The following is a 20759-nucleotide window of genomic DNA, read 5'->3' as shown; positions in this document are numbered from 1 at the left end:
ACTGTCAATATTATTAACTAGAATCAGCAAAGAGAATAGAAAGGAGGTGTGGATGAGCATCTTCCAACCACACCAACAAACCTCTAACATGTCTAGCTAGGTTATGAGCAACTTTATTACCAACTCTACGTACATGAGAAAATGAGATACAACTATTGGTCACTAAGGTGGATTTAGACAAAGAAATAATGTGTCCAAAGGAAGAGAGGAATTCTTCGTCTGACTTGAGGGTGTTTATCACAACCTCTGCATCTCCTTCGAGGATGTATGACCTGATACCTAGCTCCTGAGCAAACCCGATAGCTCTGGCAGCAGCCATTGCTTCCATGATTTTTGGTGCAAATGGAAGAGGGGCCTACTCCAAGAGGGATGCCACCACCCTACCATTGCAGTCTCTAATCACTACACCCAGCCCTGCCTTGCCCAGGTCGGAAAAAGATGCCCCGTCGAAATTTACCTTGAAACAATCTCGTGGAGGTGGAGACCAGTGAGTCCGAGCCAGTGGGTTTCCAGATGCATCTTGTTGAGGAGGGAGTGAAGCATTTAGGTGCTTAAAATCTGTCAAAGCTTGCTTGGCTTGGGGAAGCACTTGTGATGCAGGGAAGTCCTGTGAGCTAACTTTGATTTGATTTCGTCGGTGCCAAACTGTCCACATTACCATTGCCATCAACTCCAGATTTTTCACTTTTGTATGCACGAAAGCAACCAGGTCCTTGAAAGATTGGAAGTTGAGTAGTTGTCGAAATTCAAAGCCTTGTATATCATCCCAGACTTCTGCAATCTTTGGGCACTCCCAAAGAGCATGGCAGACCGTTTCAGAGTTTAAATGATAGTGTTCGCAAATGTCCTCTGTGAGAATCTTCCTTCTCACAAGATTTTGCTTGACAGGGATTGCATTGTGACATGCTCGCCATAGAAAGTTCTTGACTTTATTTGGAACAGAGAGGCCAAATCCGCTTCCACGTGTCATCATCATGCATTTGGTCAAGCCGTGGGGTTGAAATATTATTCTCTTTAGCTAAAAACTTAGTGCCCGATTTCACCGAATGGGCACCTGAAGAATTATAAGGCCAAATCACCTTATCTTTCATGGGGAGATTGCTAAGTGGAATGCTGAGTATCACCTCTGCTTCTTCTGGAGGAAAAAGTCCACGGATAAGATCAACCTCCCACCTTCTTGAAATTGGGTTTATAAGGTTTGAAACCTTAGCATCTTCAAATCCTGGAACAACCTGTGAGAGGATTTTAGGATGATCAAGGGATAGCAACCAAGCATCATTCCATACACTAATTGATTCCCCACTTCCTACTCTCCATCTTGCACCTTGGAGAAGGACATCCCTTCCTTTCAAAATACTTCGCCAGGCATGTGATCCCGAAGTAGAATTTGTGGCTTCCAAGATAGAGCAATCCGGAAAAAATCTTAGTTTAAAAACCCTATAAAATAAAGAGTTTATATTATGTAACAACCTCTATGCTTGCTTTGCCAAGAGTGCGTCATTAAAATTTGCTAGGTCTTTGAAGCCCATCCCTCCTTCATACTTGGATTGGCAACGTGTGGCCCACTTGACCCAATGAATCTTTATTCGATCACCATTTTGACCCCACCAAAATCTCCTAATAAGGCTTTCAATTTCCGCACAAAGACCCAAAGGGTGTTTGAAACAACTCAATATATGTGGGAATTGCTTGGACAACCGCCTTAATTAAAACTTCTCTACCAACTTGTGACAAGAGTTTTTCCTTCCAACCTTATATTTTCTTCTACACTCTCTCCTTGATGTAATTGAAGCTGACTTTTTTATTTCTTCCCACAAGAGAGGGAAGACCCAAATACCTCTCATACTGCACAATTTCTGGGACTCCCAAGGCTGTCTTTATATGATTCTTGGTCTCCTCACAGGTAGCTTTGTTGAAGAAAATTGTTGTCTTACTTCGGTTAATCTATTGACTCGAGCATTTTTCATAAACCTCCAAAATGTCCAGAATTTTTTGGCACTCTTGAACAATAGCCCTGCAAAATAAAAGACTATCATCTGCAAATAAAAGGTGAGTTAATCTTGGGCTATATTTGCAAAGTGAATAGCCCTTAATATCTCCCTGATTTGCAACCTAGCTTATGAGTCCATGACGACCTTCTGTGCAAAGTAGAAAGAGGAAAGGAGATAGGGGGTCTCCTTGGCAAATGCCTTTTGATGGTGTGATCATGCCTTTTGGTTCTCCAATTACCAGGATCGAGTATGACACTGTCTTGACACAAAGCATGAGCAATTTAATCCAATGCTCTGAGAAATCCATCTTCACCATAATCGATTCCAAGTAGTGTCATTCCACCCTATCGTAGACTTTGCTCATGTCAAGTTTTATTGCCATAAAATCATCCCTTCCTTTATGATTTTGCATGCTGTGAAGAGACTCAAAAGCTACCAAAATATTGTCAAAAATGAGACGGCTTTTTGTAAAAGCACTCTGCTGTTCAAAAATAATATTTGGTAAAATTTTCTTAGGTTTATTTGCTAGAACTTTTGAGAAAATTTTGTATAATACATTATATAAACTTATAGGCCTGAAATCAGCAGCAGATTCTGGGTTTTTCTTTTTTGGAATAAGAGTGATGAAAGTATGATTGAGATTTTCAGGTAAAGAAGCAGAATTTAAAAAATGGAGGATAGAATTAGAGATGTCATCACCAATTAAATTCCAATGGTGTTGGTAAAAAAGATGTGGCATTCCATCTGGTCCAGGAGTTTCGAGGGGAGCCATCTGATTGATAGCCTACTTCACTTCCCATGCTGAAAATTCTGAAGAAAGTTAACCATTCATTTCAACAGTAATGACCCTCTGAATGGAGTTTGTGGCTAAGTCACAAAATTGATTATTTGTTGTCGAAAAGAGCTCCTGGTAGTAATGTACTAAACAATCAGCTATTTCGTCCTTATCCGTTCTCCATTGACCATGAGTATCTTGGATTTTATGGATAAGGTTCTTCCTCTTTCTTTGTGAGGCGTGGCTGTGAAGAAATTTAAAGTTCCTGTTTCCAAATTTTGCCCATAGCACCTTTGACTTTTGAAACCAAAGCCTATTTTCCTTGTCAACTAGCTCTAAAATATCTTGCTTTAGACTTCTGACCCTCTGATTGCACCCAGACCCCATGGCCACCTTTTCTGCTTCACAAAGTTCTTTTCTTTTCCTTGCTAATTCTTGTCTCACATTTCCAAAGTGGGTCTGGTTCCACCTGCTTAGCTCCTTACCACATTTCTTAATTTTGTTTGTGACCATCACTTCCACATCTGCGCCCTCCTCCGTAGAACACCATACAACTTCAACTATGCTAGAACAACCACTATTCAAGAGCCACATTTCCTCAAATCGGAAGGGTTTGACAACTAAAGGAAGATCTAAACCATGGGGTGTAATCCATAGGGGACTATGGTCTGAGGAATCGGAATGAAGGTGGTGCACTTTTGAACCCGAAAATTTCAAGAACCACTCATTGTTGGCTAGTCCTCGGTCCAACCGTTCCCAAATAGAGTGTCCGTCGGCAAAATGCTTCTGCGAAGTGAATTGAGAGCCCACAAATCCAAGATCAATGAATCCACATTCATCGATTACGTCCTTGAAGAGTTGCATTTGTGATTGGCTTCTATTGCTTCCTCCCATATTTTCCGAGGATTGAGTCAATTCATTAAAATCCCGTGCACATAGCCAAGGGACATTATTTCTGCTATTGAGTTGTCTTAGTCTATTCCAAGCTTTGGATCGTCTATGAGTCACCAGTTCTCCATAAAATCATGTCAAATGCCAAGTCTCATCACTGCCTTTGTTTACAATGGAGTCTATGTGGTACTTGGAGAAAGAATCAACGTGGAGATCAAAAGAATTTTTCCAATACAATGCCAGGCCACCTCCTCTACTATGTCTTTCCACAAAAAATAGATTATCAAACTTAATGCTCCTCTAAATTTCTTTTAGCCTAGCTTTGTCTGCCCATGTTTCAGCTAAGAACACGACGGAGGAATCTTTGGCTTGAATCAACGCTTCATGGCTTGAATCAACGCTTCAAGCCCCTTACCTGTACGCAGGTTCCCAAGCCCGCAATAGTTCCATGCTAAGAGACTCATTGTGATTGGCGGGGCTGCTAAGCAGCCTCCACCATTGACAGTTCTTGTACATCCTCCCTTGAAACCTGAAGTTTTTTGGTAGGTAACTCGGGTTGGATATCCTCCTCTGTTTCCCTGCCACGTTTGGTAGCAATGCTGAAGGAAGTCTGGTTAGTCATCATGTAAGTATCGAGCCAATTTTTTCCACTTACGTAGGCTGTTGGCTTTTGATATGGATTCTTGGTTTGGGATTGCCACGTGGGAGCTATGGTCTTGAGCTTCCGTTATGTATGTTTCCTTTGCTAAATCCGAACCATATTCAAGAGAGTCCAACATATGCGGACTGCTAGCTGTCTCATACAACGAGTCGAGATTTTATGATCAAACTTCATATGTGCCGTGTCTATTTCCTGAATTTGCAAGTCAAAATCTTGGGAATTAGTAAGGAAAGAAGTTGAAATTGGAACGAAATTAATTACCTCAGGATTTGGGCCATTATTGTTGATAATGGGCAACAGTTTATTCGCCACAGAATCCATTGTTTCCATATTTGGAATGTAAGGGGTGTTCACTGTGTCACCGCCGTCGTGGATTCTGATAGTGACGTTATTACAAGGTGACGGCACATTAAGAAGCTGACGGAAGTTCACCTGTTACATACTGAATGCACGTTAAGAAGCTGACGGCAATACGCTATCCGTCAACTACTGTCATTGACACCCCTTTAGCATTCATGGTCATGCCCCTCACGCAGCAACATTAAGGTGACGGATCACGTGGACGAGTCAGGGGTGACGACCTTGGCTGTAAGGTCTTTGGCTGATGTCCTTGGCTGACGGACCACGTTGGCGTACGTAAGCTGACGACAGTATAGGAGTTACACGTGGGCTGACGACCTTGGCAGGTGAAGGCTGAAGGAATAACCCAACTTTCATTTTTAGCCTATCTTGACCTCTGCTTATGTGAACATAAGGAAAGTTCTTGCGCTACGCGTTCGACTTAGTTAATAAGATTCCTATAAGGAAAGGGCTCAATACAATAGGCAAAGATCCACGAATTACTCTCTTAAAAAGGAAAGTGCTTCTTCACCAAGGCGCATATTTCGGCCACACACCACTATATATACCCCAAGACCCTCATGACCCAAAGGTACGCACAATTACCTCAACTCTGGCACTCTAGGGTTGTTTAAAAGATTCTAACTTGATCGTCGGAGGGTCTTTGGCCGGTACCACACCGGTGCTCTCTATCGATCACCTACTTTTTTCTTCGCAGGTGTTGCTTCAAATCGGTGGAGTACTAGCAGCTTACTGGTGATCTTTTAGGCATCATCAGTTGGCGCCGTCTGTGGGAAAGCGACAAGCATTTAGCCTTGCTCTATTCCTGAGACAAAAAGTTGTATGGTACTCACTCGATCGATGGCAACAGTCAACAACCAAGGCGACGAACCGCATGCTACAGCGCTAGAAAGGCAAGTTCGTACGTCGGCCGCCGCCGTCGAGCGCCTTACTAAACGTAACCACGACTTAGAAGAGCAACTACGGCAGATGACGGCGCACCAAAGTGCGCCGGGGGAGGACCAGGAAGTAGCGAGCCCGGAGGGGAGGAATGCCGTCAGGCCTGAAGGTAGTACCGCACCGACAAGGCTGGAGCGGCCGGAGACAAACCCGCCATCCGCCTCGGACTCCATGCCACCTCATATCGCAGCCGAGATGCAGGAGATGAGGGAGCGCATGGATGCAATGATGAACGCCCTTAAGGGACGGGTATCCAGCAATCTGGACGACCTAGTCCATAGAACGGATTCACCATTCACAGCGTTGGTGAACTCATACCCCGTCCCTTCAAAGTTTAAAATGCCCCATGTGGAAAACTATGTCGGATCCAAGGACCCGCCGGACCACCCGGAGTCTTTCGTAACACTAATGCATCTTCGTGGTGTACCGGACGAAATCATGTGAGGGCTTTCCTCACCACCTTGAAAGTGGCCTCGCGAGGGATTGGTACAAAGAGTTGACGCCTAATTCCATCGGCACTTTTAAGGAATTAGGTGCACAGTTTGTATCGCACTTCATTGGAAGTCATCGACGCAAGAGGTCTATTGCATGTATACTGGGAATTAAACAACGAGAAGGTGAGACATTAAGGTCTTATATAGCCCGCTTTAACAAGGAATCCCTCTCGATAGACGAGGCAGACGACAAGACACTTGTGGCAGCATTCATGAACGGGTTACAAGAGGGTAAGTTCTTGTTCTCTCTATGCAAGAACGACCCAAAGACTATGTCCGACGTATACTACAGGGCGACGAAGTATATGAACGCGGAGGATGCCTTGCTGGCCAGGGACGACTACAAACCCAGAAAAAGGGAGAGACAGGAAGATACGAAACCCGATAATGGACGAAAGAGGGGGAGAACCAGAGAGGGACGAGATGATCGACGACCCAAGCCGCCTACAGGAAGGTACACGAACTTCACTCCCCTGAATGCGCCCATCGACCAGGTGTTGATGCAGATTAAAGACGAGGAAACTTTGGCCTTTCCTGGAAAGCTGAAGGGAGATCCCAACAGGAGACCAAGGGATAAGTACTGCCGATTTCATCAAGACCACGGCCATGACACCGCCGATTGCTACGACCTGAAACAGCAAATAGAAGCTCTCATTAGGCGAGGGAGGTTACAGAGGTTTGTCAACAAAGAGAGGGCAGACCCGCCACAAAATCAAGCCCCTCGGCGAGATAATGATCGCCCCAGGCAGCCCATAGGAGACATAAGGATGATTGTAGGAGGCACCACAAGGGCCGCATCTTCCAAGAAAGCCCGAAAGACATACATCGAGCGGTCCGTAACGTCCAATCGGCAAGTCCCGCGCCCGGAAGGCCGCGGATTGGAAATCCCCCCATTGAATTCTCGGAAGTAGACGCCCGCCGCCTCCATCACCCCCACGACGACGCTTTGGTCGTCACCATACAGCGGGAGATTACAACATACACTAGGTTCTCGTAGACAACGGTAGTTCGGCCAGACATCCTTTACTATCCCGCTTTCCAACGTATGCGAATTGAAAGTGGAGCGACTAACTCCGGTTAATGCCCCACTCATTGGCTTTGGAGGGGCGAGGGTGCATCCGCCGGGCACCGTCACTTTAGCAAGAACCGTTGGAGACTACCCACAAGCAGTCACCCGAACGTAACATTCCTTGTAGTCGATTGCTCGTCGGCTTACAATGCCATCATAGGACGTCCAACCCTCAACTCATGGAAAGCCGTAACCTCGACATACCATTTAATGATAAAATTCCCTACCGATCACGGGATTGGAGAATTAAGAGGAAATCAGTATCCGCACGAGAATGTTACGTGGCCATGATGGAGATGGACAATCACATTCAGGCCATGAACATAGAAGAACGTCGGGTGGCGACGAACCCGTCGAAAAGCTCGAAGACGTGCACCTCGACGAAGCCCACCCGAGCGAACGACAAAAGTCGAACCTTGGCCGACCCGGCGGTACGTCGAAACTTGCTACTTTCTTGAAAGAAAACAAAGATGTATTCGCATGGAGCCACGAAGACATGCCGGAATCGACCCGTCGCTCATGGTGCACAGGTTGAACGTGTCGCCATCCTTTCCGCCCGTCCGACGAAGAAAAGAACCTTCGCCCAAGAAAGAGACCAAGCAATAGCAGAAGAAGTCCGCAAACCGGCAGAAGCGGGATTTATCGTGGAAGTGTATTACCCCGACCGGTTGGCAAACGTCGTAATGGTCAAAAAGAACAACGGGAAATGGAGGATGTGCGTCGACTTCACGGACTTAAACAAGGCGTGCCCCAAAGATAGCTACCCCTCCCGCGGGTCGACGTCCCGGTGGATTCCACGGCCAAACATCAACTCGTTAAGCTTCATGGATGCATTCTCCGGGTATAACCGCATTCGAATGGCCGAGGGTGATCAAGAGAAGACTTCGTTCGTAACAAGCCAAGGCCTTTTTTGTTACAAGGTCATGCCCTTCGGCCTGAAAAACGCGGGCGCAACCTATCAGAGGCTCATGAACAAGATGTTTGCACAGCAGATTGGAAGGAACGTCCAGGTGTATGTCGACGACATGCTGGTCAAAAGCCAAGAGGAAGAAGCTCATCTGGAGGATCTTAAGGAAACATTTGATACTCTTCGCTCCTACAACATGAAGCTCAACCCAAGCAAATGTGCCTTTGGAGTGACGGCAGGAAAGTTCTTGGGATACATGGTATCCCAAAGAGGGATCGAGGCCAACCCGGACAAGATTCAGGCCATTATGGGGATGGCCCCTCCTAAAAATATCAAGGAAGTACAAAGCCTCAATGGTAGGGTCGCCGCGCTCAGCAGGTTTGTGTCGAAGGCTGCAGACAGATGTCTACCTTTTTTCTGAACATTGAAAAAATCCTTTGAATGGATCGCCGAGTGTCAACAAGCGTTCGAAGATTTAAAGGCCTACCTCTCTTCCCCACCATTGCTAAGCCCTCGCAAACTGTGAGAAGAACTATTCCTCTATCCGGCCGTTTCCCCACAGCCGCCGCCGCGGCCCTAATTAGAGAAGACGATAAGGTCCAAGAACCCGTGTACTATGCGAGCAAGGCGTTGCACGGTGCGTAAGAGAGATATCCCCCCATGGAGAAACTTGCCTTCGCTTTGGTTACAGCGGCCCGTAAGCTCAAGCCATATTTTCAAGCCCATACAATAGTCGTCCTAACTGACAAACCCTTGCGGCGGGCAATGGGCAGCCCTGCGGCTGCCGGACGGATGGCGCTGTGGTCCGTAGAGCTAAGTGAATTTGATATACAATATCGCCCCCGCGTCGCCATCAAGGGACAAGCGGTGGCTGACTTCATTGCTGAGTTCACCAACGCGGAAGGCGAAGAGGAAAAGACTCCCCAATGGGGCATTTTCACTGACGGATCATCCAACAAGAAGGCTGGCGGGGTAGGGGTCGTGCTTAACTCTCCGGAAGGCGACAAGCTAAAATGCATGATTCGCCTCGACTTTCCTACAACTAACAATGAAGCTGAGTATGAAGCCCTGATAGCAGGTCTAGACCTTGCTCAAGTTATAGGGGCCACGAATGTGGTTGTTCATTGCGACTCCCATGTCGTCACAAGCCAGGTAAACGGCGAGTACGAGTGCAAGGGTGAAAGAATGAAGAGGTACTGGGAGCAAGCAAAAAAGAGGGTGGACGGACTGCAAGCCAAAATAGTCCAAATTCCAAGAGGAGACAACGAACATGCCGACCGACTTTCCAAAGCCGCATCTGCGGAAACTATGACCCCCATCGACAAGGTACTTTCTTTCATTCAGTCCTCACCATTAATTGACGTTGTCTACGTACAGGAAATTGGTTCCGAAAACAATTGGACCACGCCCTTGATCTCCTACCTAAAAGACGGCACGTTGCCTGATGAAAAGGAGGCCGCCAGAAGTCAAGGTCCGGTCCGCACGGTTTGTCTTGATAAAGGACGTTCTCTACAAAAGGGGCTTTTCTCGACCATATCTAAGGTGCGTAGGCCCCGAAGAAGCGTACTATGTTATGAGAGAAGTACACGAGGGGATATGCGGCAACCACTCGGATCACGGTCGTTGGTACAAAAGCCGATCCGGGCCGGTACTATTGGCCAACAATGCAAAATGACGCCTGTGTTTATGTGAGAGCTTGCGACAAGTGTCACAGGTTCAGCAACCTCACTCGGCAACCGGCGGAAGAATTGACCCCCATCACTGCCCCATTGCCATTCGCCCAATGGGGGTTGGATATCATGGGACCATTCCCGATGGCAGCAAGGCACCGAAGTTCCTCGTCGTCGGCATCGATTACTTCACCAAATGGGTTGAAGCCGAAGCCCTAGCCACAATTACCGAAAAGAACATAAGGGGTTTTGTATGGAGAAACATTGTTTGCAGTGTATGGAATTCCAAGAGTCTTAATCTCGGACAACGGTAAACAATTTGACAACGACTCCTTCCGAGCCTTCTGTTCAGAGTTAGGAATCAAGAACCATTATTCTTCCCCAGCCCATCCTCAAGCAAATGGACAAGTAGAAGTCACCAACCGATCCTTGTTGCGAATCATCAAGACTCGGCTCGAGGGGGTAAAGGGCGTATGGCCTGAGATGCTACCCAGCGTGTTGTGGGCATATAGAACGACAGTGCGAACCCCTACAGGAGAAACCCCTTTCCAGCTGACATACGGAAGTGAAGCGGTCATTCCAGCCGAGATAGGACTCACAAGTTATAGGGTGGCCAATCACGACGAGGGAAGAAATGACCAAGAACTTCGTTTACAATTGGATCTAATTGACGAAGTAAGGGCGGTGGCTGAGCAGAGACTCGCGCGATACCAGGACCTCGTAAGCAAGCACTACAACTCCCGAGTCAAGCACCGAGACTTCAAAATCGGAGATCTTGTTTTAAGGAAAGTAATGGGCGCGGCCAGAGATCCCACACAAGGAAAGCTCGGCCCGAACTGGGAAGGACCCTACAAGATCGTATCATGGCGAAGAAAGGGCACCTATCACCTAGAGACTCTCGACGGGCAGAAACTGCGACACCCATGGAACGCCGAGCACCTCAGAAAGTACTACCAGTAGAAGATAACAAGCAGAACGTTGCTCCTCATTACCAGTTTATGATCCTTAGTTATTTGTCTCAGCTTATTCTTGTCTACAGTATATTTTAAGTCCAAAGGGCTAAAAAACTTATCTTTCCTATTTTTGAGCAAAATTTTACTTATGCATTTAACATAATAAGAGGAGGTTCATTCAGAAACGACTAGTGAATTTTTTATGTCTTGAAGAAAACAACAGGTCCTCTACATATAAGTCCACAAAGTGGACGGCCTACATCTAAGTCCACAAAGTGGACGACATGCTTATAAGTCCACAAAGTGGACGGCCTACATCTAAGTCCACAAAGTGGACGACATGCTTATAAGTCCACAAAGTGGACGGCCTACGTCTAAGTCCACAAAGTGGACGGCCTACGTCTAAGTCCACAAAGTGGACGGCCTACATCTAAGTCCACAAAGTGGACGACATGCTTATAAGTCCACAAAGTGGACGGCCTACGTCTAAGTCCACAAAGTGGACGGCCTACTTCTAAGTCCACAAAGTGGACGGCCTACATCTAAGTCCACAAAGTGGACGACATGCTTATAAGTCCACAAAGTGGACGGCCTACGTCTAAGTCCACAAAGTGGACGGCCTACATCTAAGTCCACAAAGTGGACGACATGCTTATAAAGTGGACGATCTACATCTAAGTCCACAAAGTGGACGGCGTCATAAATAAGTCCACAAAGTGGACAGTCTTACACCTAAAATGACGGTGTCATGTTCAAAATGACGGCGTTATGTTCAAAGTGACGGCGTTATGTTCAAAATGACGGCGTTATGTTCAAAGTGACGACTTAATAACAGTTATGTTCAAAGTCCACAAAGTGGACGGCCTACGTCTAAGTCCACAAAGTGGACGGCCTACGTCTAAGTCCACAAAGTGGACGGCCTACATCTAAGTCCACAAAGTGGACGACATGCTTATAAGTCCACAAAGTGGACGGCCTACGTCTAAGTCCACAAAGTGGACGGCCTACATCTAAGTCCACAAAGTGGACGACATGCTTATAAAATGGACGATCTACATCTAAGTCCACAAAGTGGACGGCGTCATAAATAAGTCCACAAAGTGGACAGTCTTACACCTAAAATGACGGTGTCATGTTCAAAATGACGGCGTTATGTTCAAAGTGACGGCGTTATGTTCAAAATGACGGCGTTATGTTCAAAGTGACGACTTAATAACAGTGTTATGTTCAAAGTTAGCTGACGGCATTGTTCATAGAAAAATGGGCGCATTGCCAAATGGATACATCAAGCCAGATTAGCTGAAAGAAAAAGGCTGACGCCGTTAGGAAACTATCGGGCATGCAATTAAGTTATCAAATGACGTCGCCCATGAAACTGACGGAATGATAAAAAATGACCCTGAGTTTTCATGGAAAAGAAGCTGACGCCGTCATCAGTTCAAAAATCGAATTGAAAGAGAAAAACCCCGTCACCCCTAAGGTGACGAAGCTCATCACGAACATAATTCTGACTTACAACACAAAACACACATAATTGAAGCATAAAATGACATTAAAATTAAAGTAGACAATGTCTGTACAAAGGCCCAGAAAAATGGGCGTCAAGTATTACTATTCCGTCTACACTTCTCAAAAAAAAAAAAAAAAAAAAAAAAAAAAAGGAAGAAGAAAACTTTAAGTTCTAGGGGAGCGTCAGTGCCCTCCATCGTAATCGACATCAACAGGCTGGGCACAAGAGAGAGAAGGGCTGGCGGCATTTGGGTCGCCATTATGAGGATTTGTCGGAGTCAGAGTGACGGAGTGGTCCGCTGCTGGCTGAGCTAGGACGACGCTGTTGACTCTCTGGCTGTTGGCGTCAGCTTCTTCAGGAACGGCGTCACCTGCAGGGGTTGACGGGATGGACTCATCCATTGAAATCTTTGACAAATCCAAGTCAGGATACGCCGATTTTACTTGCTTCAGGCAGTCCTCAAACCCGTCACCATAGTAGGCGGCACAAGCGTCTATGAAGGCTGACGACTCTTGAAACTCCTTCACAGCGTCATTCCTAGCCGTTTCCACTTGGACTAGGATAGACCTTAGCTCCTTTTCTGCCGCCACCTTGGCCTCCGTCTCCAGCTCCCGGCGACGGGTTTCCTCCGTCAGCTTCTCCTTATAGTCCCTCAGCTCCGTGCCCAAGATTTTGTTCGCCTCCTTGAACTGCGCCTGACCGTCAGCTAGGTACTTGACGCGCTCGTTCAGACGGGTGATCACCCCGTCCTTGGCAGAGCACCTATTCGACAAGGCCTTCACGCGAACCATAGCCTATATTAAAAAGATAGAACAACGTCAGGATGATTAAGACTGATCGAACACCAAAAGTAAAGTGAAAAGAGGCACATACCCTAGTGAGGTCAAAGAGGGCTGACGCCCCTATCTCGTCAGTAGTTTGCTCCGCACAAGGATCCGTCTCCTCACCCTTTAAAATTGATTCCGTCACCTCTACAGCATAATCCTTGTGGGTCAGCAGACGGCGTACGGATCCTTGGACAATGGGCCCTGACGAGGTCATCGGACCCTTGCCTGCCCCATGAGCAGACCTAGGAGGTGACGGCCTCCGAGATGACTGGTCCCTAGGAGTGGGGGCAACCTTCTTCCCCGGACGGTCTACCCTGCCGTCAGGTTTTCTCTTGGCCGCGGGCGTCTCAACGGGTCTGAGGGCTGACGGTGGGGTTAACTCGCCCCCAGCCTTCTCTTGCTGTTTTTTCTTAGCCGCAGCTGCAGCTCTGACCCTTTGCTTAGCTGACTCCATTTCTGCAAAGAATAAGGGTTAGAGAGAAACAACGTCAGGATAAAGACAAGAAGTTGAAAGACAACTCACGTCGGCGAGAATAGGCGTTCAATTTGCAAGCCTCCTCCGTCGGTTCAGGGCCACCACAATATAAGTGAAGGGTGTTTAACGTGATTAGATCCCGACACTTCCTCTCGTCCAAGGGAATGGCCGTCACTCGACGAATGAAATCCTCTTGCTCCGCGGTGATACGCGGACGGTTGTTAGCTGCAGTGAAAAGTGACGGGTTAAGTCAGCAAATAAGTAGACGGAGTGAGAAGGGCCGACGGTATTAACCTGAATCTCTAACGTAAGCCCATGTGTTATCAAAACCATTGGGCATTGACTCCCACTCCTCTTGACGACATACCCAATTTGTCCCTTCTACGAAGAAATATCTGCCCTTCCACTTCCTATTGGAGTCGGGCATATCTGACACTAACTTCAACTCCTTATCCCTCACTGCAAAATGATACACTCCTTTTGACGAGGAGATGTGCTGAGGACGATAACACCAAAAGAACTCGTCCAAGGTCAGCTGACGGTTCCCACCACTTAGACTACCCCACAAGATCTCGGCACCAATGAAGGTTCGCCAAGCATTGGGGGCAACTGGCCGACGTAAATCCCTAGAAAGTTAGCCAGCTGACGGTGTAATGCCGTCAGCGGCAACCTCAGTCCCGCCGCGAACATGGCGTCATACATGCCGACGTCCGCGGTTCGTCCTGAGTAGCACCTCTCACCCTCCTCAGGCAGACGGATGGGAATGTCGTCGGGTATTTGGTAACGGGGCCGCAAACTTTTGAAAACATTCTCCGACATCGTCGGGAGAAAATTGTTGACGGACCACTCGGAGGGTAAGATGAAGGGACGATCATCACCAGAGGATCCCGAGGTGCTCACTGAGGTTTCCTCGTCACCGTCACTCTCACCCCCGTCATTGCTACTTTCCCTTCCACGAACCCCTTGGTCTTCGTCGGCTACCCCTTCTTCATCACCGTACACCTCACTTCCTCTAGAACTCTCTACTTCACCGTTAGAAGGAGTTGACGAGTCTCTTTCTGACGACCAGGATAGGCCCTCCGCGGGCTCACGACCTGATGGAAAAACTTCGTCATAACCCGCTCCGTCGCGGATTGACGATGGATCACTCGGCGTCTCCCTAGACATCTGACTACCTACAAACGACGGGTTTTTCTAAGATCCTAGGCAGACGACTTCACTAAAGGGCGTCACTAGAAAAAGTAAAAAGGTAAAGTAAAGAAAACTTATGTATAGGAGGACGGTCTCAAGAAGGTGACGGTTGCACGATCGACGGTGTGGTAAAACTGGCAGTGACGAATTTTTTCTCTCAAGATGAACAAGGCGAAAAAAGTGGAAAAAAGGTAAATAGTGAGATATATATAGGAGAGAGGAGGCGCGAAAGACGAAGCGACACACTCGTCCAGACGCGGAGCCAATCTGCTTATGACATGTGTCCCACCATTTAATGAACATGGCACAAATCACCATGCAAACACCATTTCCCCAGTAACACCAACTCCATGACCCGTCGCCCATAGCTGACGGGATAATGGAGTGGGGGGCAACTGATAGTGACGTTATTACAAGGTGACGGCACATTAAGAAGCTGACGGAAGTTCACCTGTTACATACTGAATGCACGTTAAGAAGCTGACGGCAATACGCTATCCGTCAACTACTGTCATTGACACCCCTTTAGCATTCATGGCCATGCCCCTCACGCAGCAACATTAAGGTGACGGATCACGTGGACGAGTCAGGGGTGACGACCTTGGCTGTAAGGTCTTTGGCTGATGTCCTTGGCTGACGGACCACGTTGGCGTACGTAAGCTGACGACAGTATAGGAGTTACACGTGGGCTGACGACCTTGGCAGGTGAAGGCTGAAGGAATAACCCAACTTTCATTTTTAGCCTATCTTGACCTCTGCTTATGTGAACATAAGGAAAGTTCTTGCGCTACGCGTTCGACTTAGTTAATAAGATTCCTATAAGGAAAGGGCTCAATACAATAGGCAAAGATCCGCGAATTACTCTCTTAAAAAGGAAAGTGCTTCTTCACCAAGGCGCATATTTCGGCCACACACCACTATATATACCCCAAGACCCTCATGACCCAAAGGTACGCACAATTACCTCAACTCTGGCACTCTAGGGTTGTTTAAAAGATTCTAACTTGATCGTCGGAGGGTCTTTGGCCGGTACCACACCGGTGCTCTCTATCGATCACCTACTTTTTTCTTCGCAGGTGTTGCTTCAAATCGGTGGAGTACTAGCAGCTTACTGGTGATCTTTTAGGCATCATCAGATTGTATGACTATTGCTGTCGGTGGCTGGTGTGGCCGTCTTGGCAAGTGAGGGTACTGATACAGATGTCTGGCCTACTGTTTCTATCCCACCAAGTCCGTCGCCCATGCCTGGCACCGTTGTATAATGAGTTTTCCCCAAGTTGTAGAGAGAAGCCCGTAGCCATAGAGATTGGTCCCTTGTTGGCCATATTCTCGATTTTCCATAGAGATTGGTCCCTTGCTGGCCAACCAAACCTCACATTCTTTTTCGTCGTGAGACACCACGCCGCACCAATAACAAAAATTTGGGAGTTTTTCGTATTTGAAAGACACCCAGATTTCTCTATCATTCTCCAAAACTAATGTGCGGCCATGACAAAGAGGTCTCGACACGTCAACCTCAACTCAAACCCGTAAGAAATCTCCTCCTATCATCTCCTTCAAGTTCTCAGACGATGAGACTTGCCCAATAGTTTCACCTAATTCTATGGCTGTTTCAGGGTCTAACATACACATCGGTAGCCCATGGAGTTGCACCCAAAACTTCACCTTCGTAAAGCGTAAGGTTCATGCTAGAACAGCGGCATCATAGCGTTGAAAGAGGACTAGATGCTTGTCAAAGGACCATGGCTCTGTGTCTAAGACTTGCTTCGCGTCAGATTCCTATTCGAAAACGAAGAGAAGAACATGGTCACCGGCTTCCCTGACTTTGAATTCCTTCCGTGATCTCCAAAGTGGTATAAAAGTTTGCCATATTGCTTCCACATTTAGAGCTCTCTCGAAAGGAATGTGGCAGCAAGCACATACTCTTTGCTGGTTAGGTCTTTTGACTTGGAAAAACTGATCTTGGCCCCCTCTGTGCTTGTCAAAGAGAGCTTCTTCCAATCATTGAGAATCTCCTCCATTAAGAGGGAAATTGTAGGGAAGGAGGGAAGGGTAGAAGCGGTATAGTTTTAGTGTCGTAAGAGGAAGCAAATTGGTAAAGCCCTACTGCTACTCACTGGTAACAGAGGGAAGGAGGTATCATTCCATGGAAGATAATAAAGGTTCTATGTCTTGGTCTCTCAGAGAGAAAACCTAGGATGAGAAAATTCTCTAACAAGTTCGAATTATTGGTTCTTCTAACAAATTTTTTTTTTTGTGTGAATTATTGGACAATAAAATGATATAGTTTTTAGATAAGTATATATATCCACTAGCCTATATATCTTATCACACCCCTAAGTATTTCTTTGATTGGAAAATATAGCAACTCCTAATATGATAATTGAAAATCACGAACCTTTAAAAAACAAAATAAAAGAGACTCACGCGCTCATTCCATAATTATCATCTGTTTGGGTAATTCTTTTAATGTGATTATTATCAATGTTTTAGTGATTGAAAGATGATAATATATATATGAGAAATGATATGTCCACAACATTTTTACAACAAATCTTAAGTGGCAGGTTGTTACTGGTTGTTATTGTTGGGGCAAAAAAGTAATCTTAGTGTTAAGTTCAAATTTGAACCAATAATAACTAACCACCTATGATTTGTTGTGAAAATGTTATAAAAATGTTGTGGACGTAGCACCTCTATATATATATATGTTGGATAATTAGTTTTTGGATAAGCTTGAACATATTAGTTGGGGTGTGTATGAGTCAGGTTGGGTCGGGTTAAGGGGATTTTTTGACTGAACTCACTATGGTGGGTTAAAAAAAATACAACCCAACCCAACCCATTACAAGGGTTCAATCCAATCCAACCCAACCCAACTCACATGGATCAGGTTGAACCTATGGATTGTGCAGTTTTTATTTATTTATTTTATTACTATTATTATTAAATTGAGAAAAAAAATATCTTACTTGCCACTTGAGTTGATAAACAAAATATACATGAATTAGTATCCCAACTTAGTTATAAACAAATACACTACAAAAAATAAGCTTATTTGCGATGGTCAAAGTTTGTCGCAAAAACACAAAAAGCTGTCGCAAATTCGTATTACCGACGGCAAAAAGCCGTCGATGTCCGTCGGCAAAAGCCTCGTCGGTAATACTATATTGCCGACAAGGCCATCACTAACACTTATTTTCGACAGCAAAACTCCGTCGTAAGTACTTAATAATTGCCGTCGCAAATTCAACTTCATACGAGGAAGTTGGACGACCAAATAGAGTTTGCGACGAACTAAGGCTGTCGTTAATGTATTTTTTTCGACAACTAAAAGTTATCATAAATACTTGCCTTGTCGTCTAAAATAGAACTTCAAACGAGGAAGTTGGTCGACCAAAGACCTTTTGCAATGAACAATGACCATCATTAATGTATTTTTTCAACAACTAAAAGCCATTGTAAATATCTAATTTTTCATCGAAAATATAACATCAATGCAACCAATTACTTTTTTTTGACAAACTTTAGCCGTTATTAAAAACCATTTTTCTCGTCACTCATACATTATTTGCAAAAAAAAAAATAGCTTCGTCCAAAAAAAAATTATGATATTTTTATTTTATTTGATAATATCAAATATTTTTGTATATGGAATAATTAATATATAAATTACAAACACAAATCCATAATTGTTCATAAAAGTTTCTCCACTCAAATAACAAACACAAATCCATAATTGTTCAAAACTAATAAGTGCATTAAAAATGCAAATATTAAAAGGTCTACAAAATAGCATGTTGTTCAATAATACACGAAGGCTATATTATATTCTTTACAAAACTTGAAAGCATAAATATTAGAAGATCAATTATCATTTGACTCAGTGTTGTCCTCCATCTAAGAGCCATCTTCCTCCTCATAGTCATCTTGTGTCATTATTTACATTGTGATCTCCTTCTCTAGCATTGGTCTGCAATATTTTAAATTAAACTGAATAAATATATAAGAACATTGTAGTACTCCAGTTAATGAGAACTTAAAAGAATACATCTACCTCCAATAACCATATTAATAGTACATCTCCATCACCCTTAACAATATATCTATCACCACAACAAGTCACACAAAATCACATATGTACCAACAATAGCAATTAATTGAAAATTATAATGAGCAAATTTATCACTTATTTCGACAACCTAAATAAAATAGCAAAAAAAATTTAATGTTGATTATACTGAGAAAATATATATGTGTAGTAGTTGCTTGCGTATAATTAAAGCCCATCGATTTCAAAACATTTTTTATAATAAAAGCTATCACCTCTTTCAATTGACTGATTGTTCCCTCCAATAACTAGTTATCATATCATAAGTTTATCGAAAATATTGGAAAAAAATGTTTAGAACTTTAGTATTTTTCATTTTTAATATAAATATAAATAAAATAATATAACTTTAGAGATTGTTAAAGTTAAAAAGCCTTCTATATATATATATATATATTTCTGAACTACATGTATTCATTAGTCTAATATGATCTATCAATATATATTGCATATAAATAATAAGAGAATAATATAATCACCAATCCTATTATATAACTATAAGCTACTTTTGTCTTTACTTGGAACTTTACTAACAAAGAAGAGGCAAACTCAAACAGGAAAAACTCTAAAAGGCTAAAACACAAATTGAACAAAGCACTATAATCAAGTGAAAAACGCTTCCCATGAATCAACAGATTGGTTGAGGCCACCAATACACACAAACATTACACTATGGGCTAGTACCAAACTATCAAGAACTTTGCCTACAGTACTAGATGATATATTATGAAAGAGGTATATCTAAACCAAACCCTAAATTTAGATAAATGAAATAAACAAGCAAATACATTTACTAAACCACAATACATTAACAAAAAAAAAAAATCAAAAGATTAGGATCTAAGAAGACCAACCTTTTGGGTTTGATTATGATTGGGAGAAAGAGAAAGAATGAACAATGGATGGAGATAAGGGCCTTTTTTTTTTTTTTTTTTTGAGAAATAGGAGTGTTAATTTAGTGAGGGGCAAGGGAGGGCGGGGGATTGAAAAAAAAAAAAATAGGTGGGGGCGCTTGTTTTTAGTGAAAGGGAGAGGGAGAGTGCTAGGGAGCTAGGGTTTTGTCTTTTCCTTCTTCTTTTTCTTTTTTTACTAAAAGATAAAAATGATATTGTGGGGTTTTCTTTTTTATAAAAAAAAATAATAATAATAAGGCATGGCTGGGTTTGTTTTAAATCAATGTAACTTTATTTATTTATTTATTTTTATAACAAAACTATGTATTTCATTTATGACAACCACGCCACTTTTTTTTTTTGTCACTTTAAATATCACTTTTTATTAATTATTATTATTAATAAAAGATAGAAACACTATGAAATCTCACTTCTTGCAATTTTTTTTTTTTTTTTACATCGAGTTTTCTTTTTTGATAAAAAAAGATAGATTGTTTTGTTATTCAATATCTCAATTTAAAATAGAAAAGAGAGATAAGAGACATTCTTCACATCGGCCAAAGCTTGAATGTGAATGTGACTTGTGAATGATTTAAGAAATGAAGATGTGGATGTAGTGAAAGGATTACTTACTATGTACCCACAATTTTTTAGTTTTCCAATGGGTCATAGACCCAACTTCAATGTTGACCATATTTGACCAAATATTGACAAATTTTGACCAAGTTTTGTAAACTTTGACTTCTAATTTTTCACAATCCGACCGTCTGATTTTTGTCATACTTTACAGACACCAATATATCACCACATTCTTCCAATCCAACAGTTAGATTTTGGATTTAAGTCTATAACATTATGGACATGTGTTTGTACCAACACATCAAGAAATTTTGATTGGTCATGTTCTTACAATCCAACCGTATGATTGAGCTCAAAGTTCATCAAAACAAATATTTTATCACCCTCTTTCAATCCAATGGTCAAATTTTAAATCAGATATGGCATAAGATGGAAGCGTCTTGTTGTATCCACCTATCATGAA

The 20759-nt window shown here is 43.8% G+C and overlaps 2 protein-coding genes across 2 annotated transcripts; both read right to left on the bottom strand.

Moving 5' to 3' along the window:
• Positions 1-355: 355 nt before the first annotated feature.
• On the bottom strand, positions 356-2307 carry LOC142632211 (uncharacterized). The gene is made up of 4 exons (XM_075806636.1): positions 2230-2307; positions 1838-1944; positions 1080-1437; positions 356-790 (listed from the first exon to the last, which is right to left on the bottom strand). The coding sequence occupies exons 1-4, from the start codon at positions 2305-2307 to the stop codon at positions 356-358; spliced, it is 978 nt and encodes a 325-aa protein (XP_075662751.1).
• A 504-nt stretch (positions 2308-2811) lies between these two features.
• On the bottom strand, positions 2812-3660 carry LOC142632200 (uncharacterized). Its single transcript, XM_075806627.1, has one exon. The coding sequence runs from the start codon at positions 3658-3660 to the stop codon at positions 2812-2814; it is 849 nt and encodes a 282-aa protein (XP_075662742.1).
• Positions 3661-20759: the final 17099 nt, after the last annotated feature.

Source organism: Castanea sativa, chromosome 1 (assembly GCF_040712315.1).
Source record: "Castanea sativa cultivar Marrone di Chiusa Pesio chromosome 1, ASM4071231v1".
In the NCBI taxonomy this organism is placed as follows: Eukaryota; Viridiplantae; Streptophyta; class Magnoliopsida; order Fagales; family Fagaceae; genus Castanea; species Castanea sativa.
The sequence above is the reverse complement of the archived record's forward strand: the minus strand, read 5'-3'. Positions and strand labels throughout refer to the sequence as shown.

Coding starts and splice junctions, on each gene's coding strand:
- LOC142632211 (XM_075806636.1), bottom strand. CDS start 2,307: ATGGTGAAGATGGATTTCTCAGAGCATTGGATTAAATTGCTCATGCTT. Junction 1,945..2,229: donor CAGTGTCATACTCGATCCTG/GTAATTGGAGAA, acceptor TCGAGTCAATAG/ATTAACCGAAGTAAGACAAC. Junction 1,438..1,837: donor GAAATTGTGCAGTATGAGAG/GTATTTGGGTCT, acceptor TTTATTTTATAG/GGTTTTTAAACTAAGATTTT.
- LOC142632200 (XM_075806627.1), bottom strand. CDS start 3,660: ATGGGAGGAAGCAATAGAAGCCAATCACAAATGCAACTCTTCAAGGAC.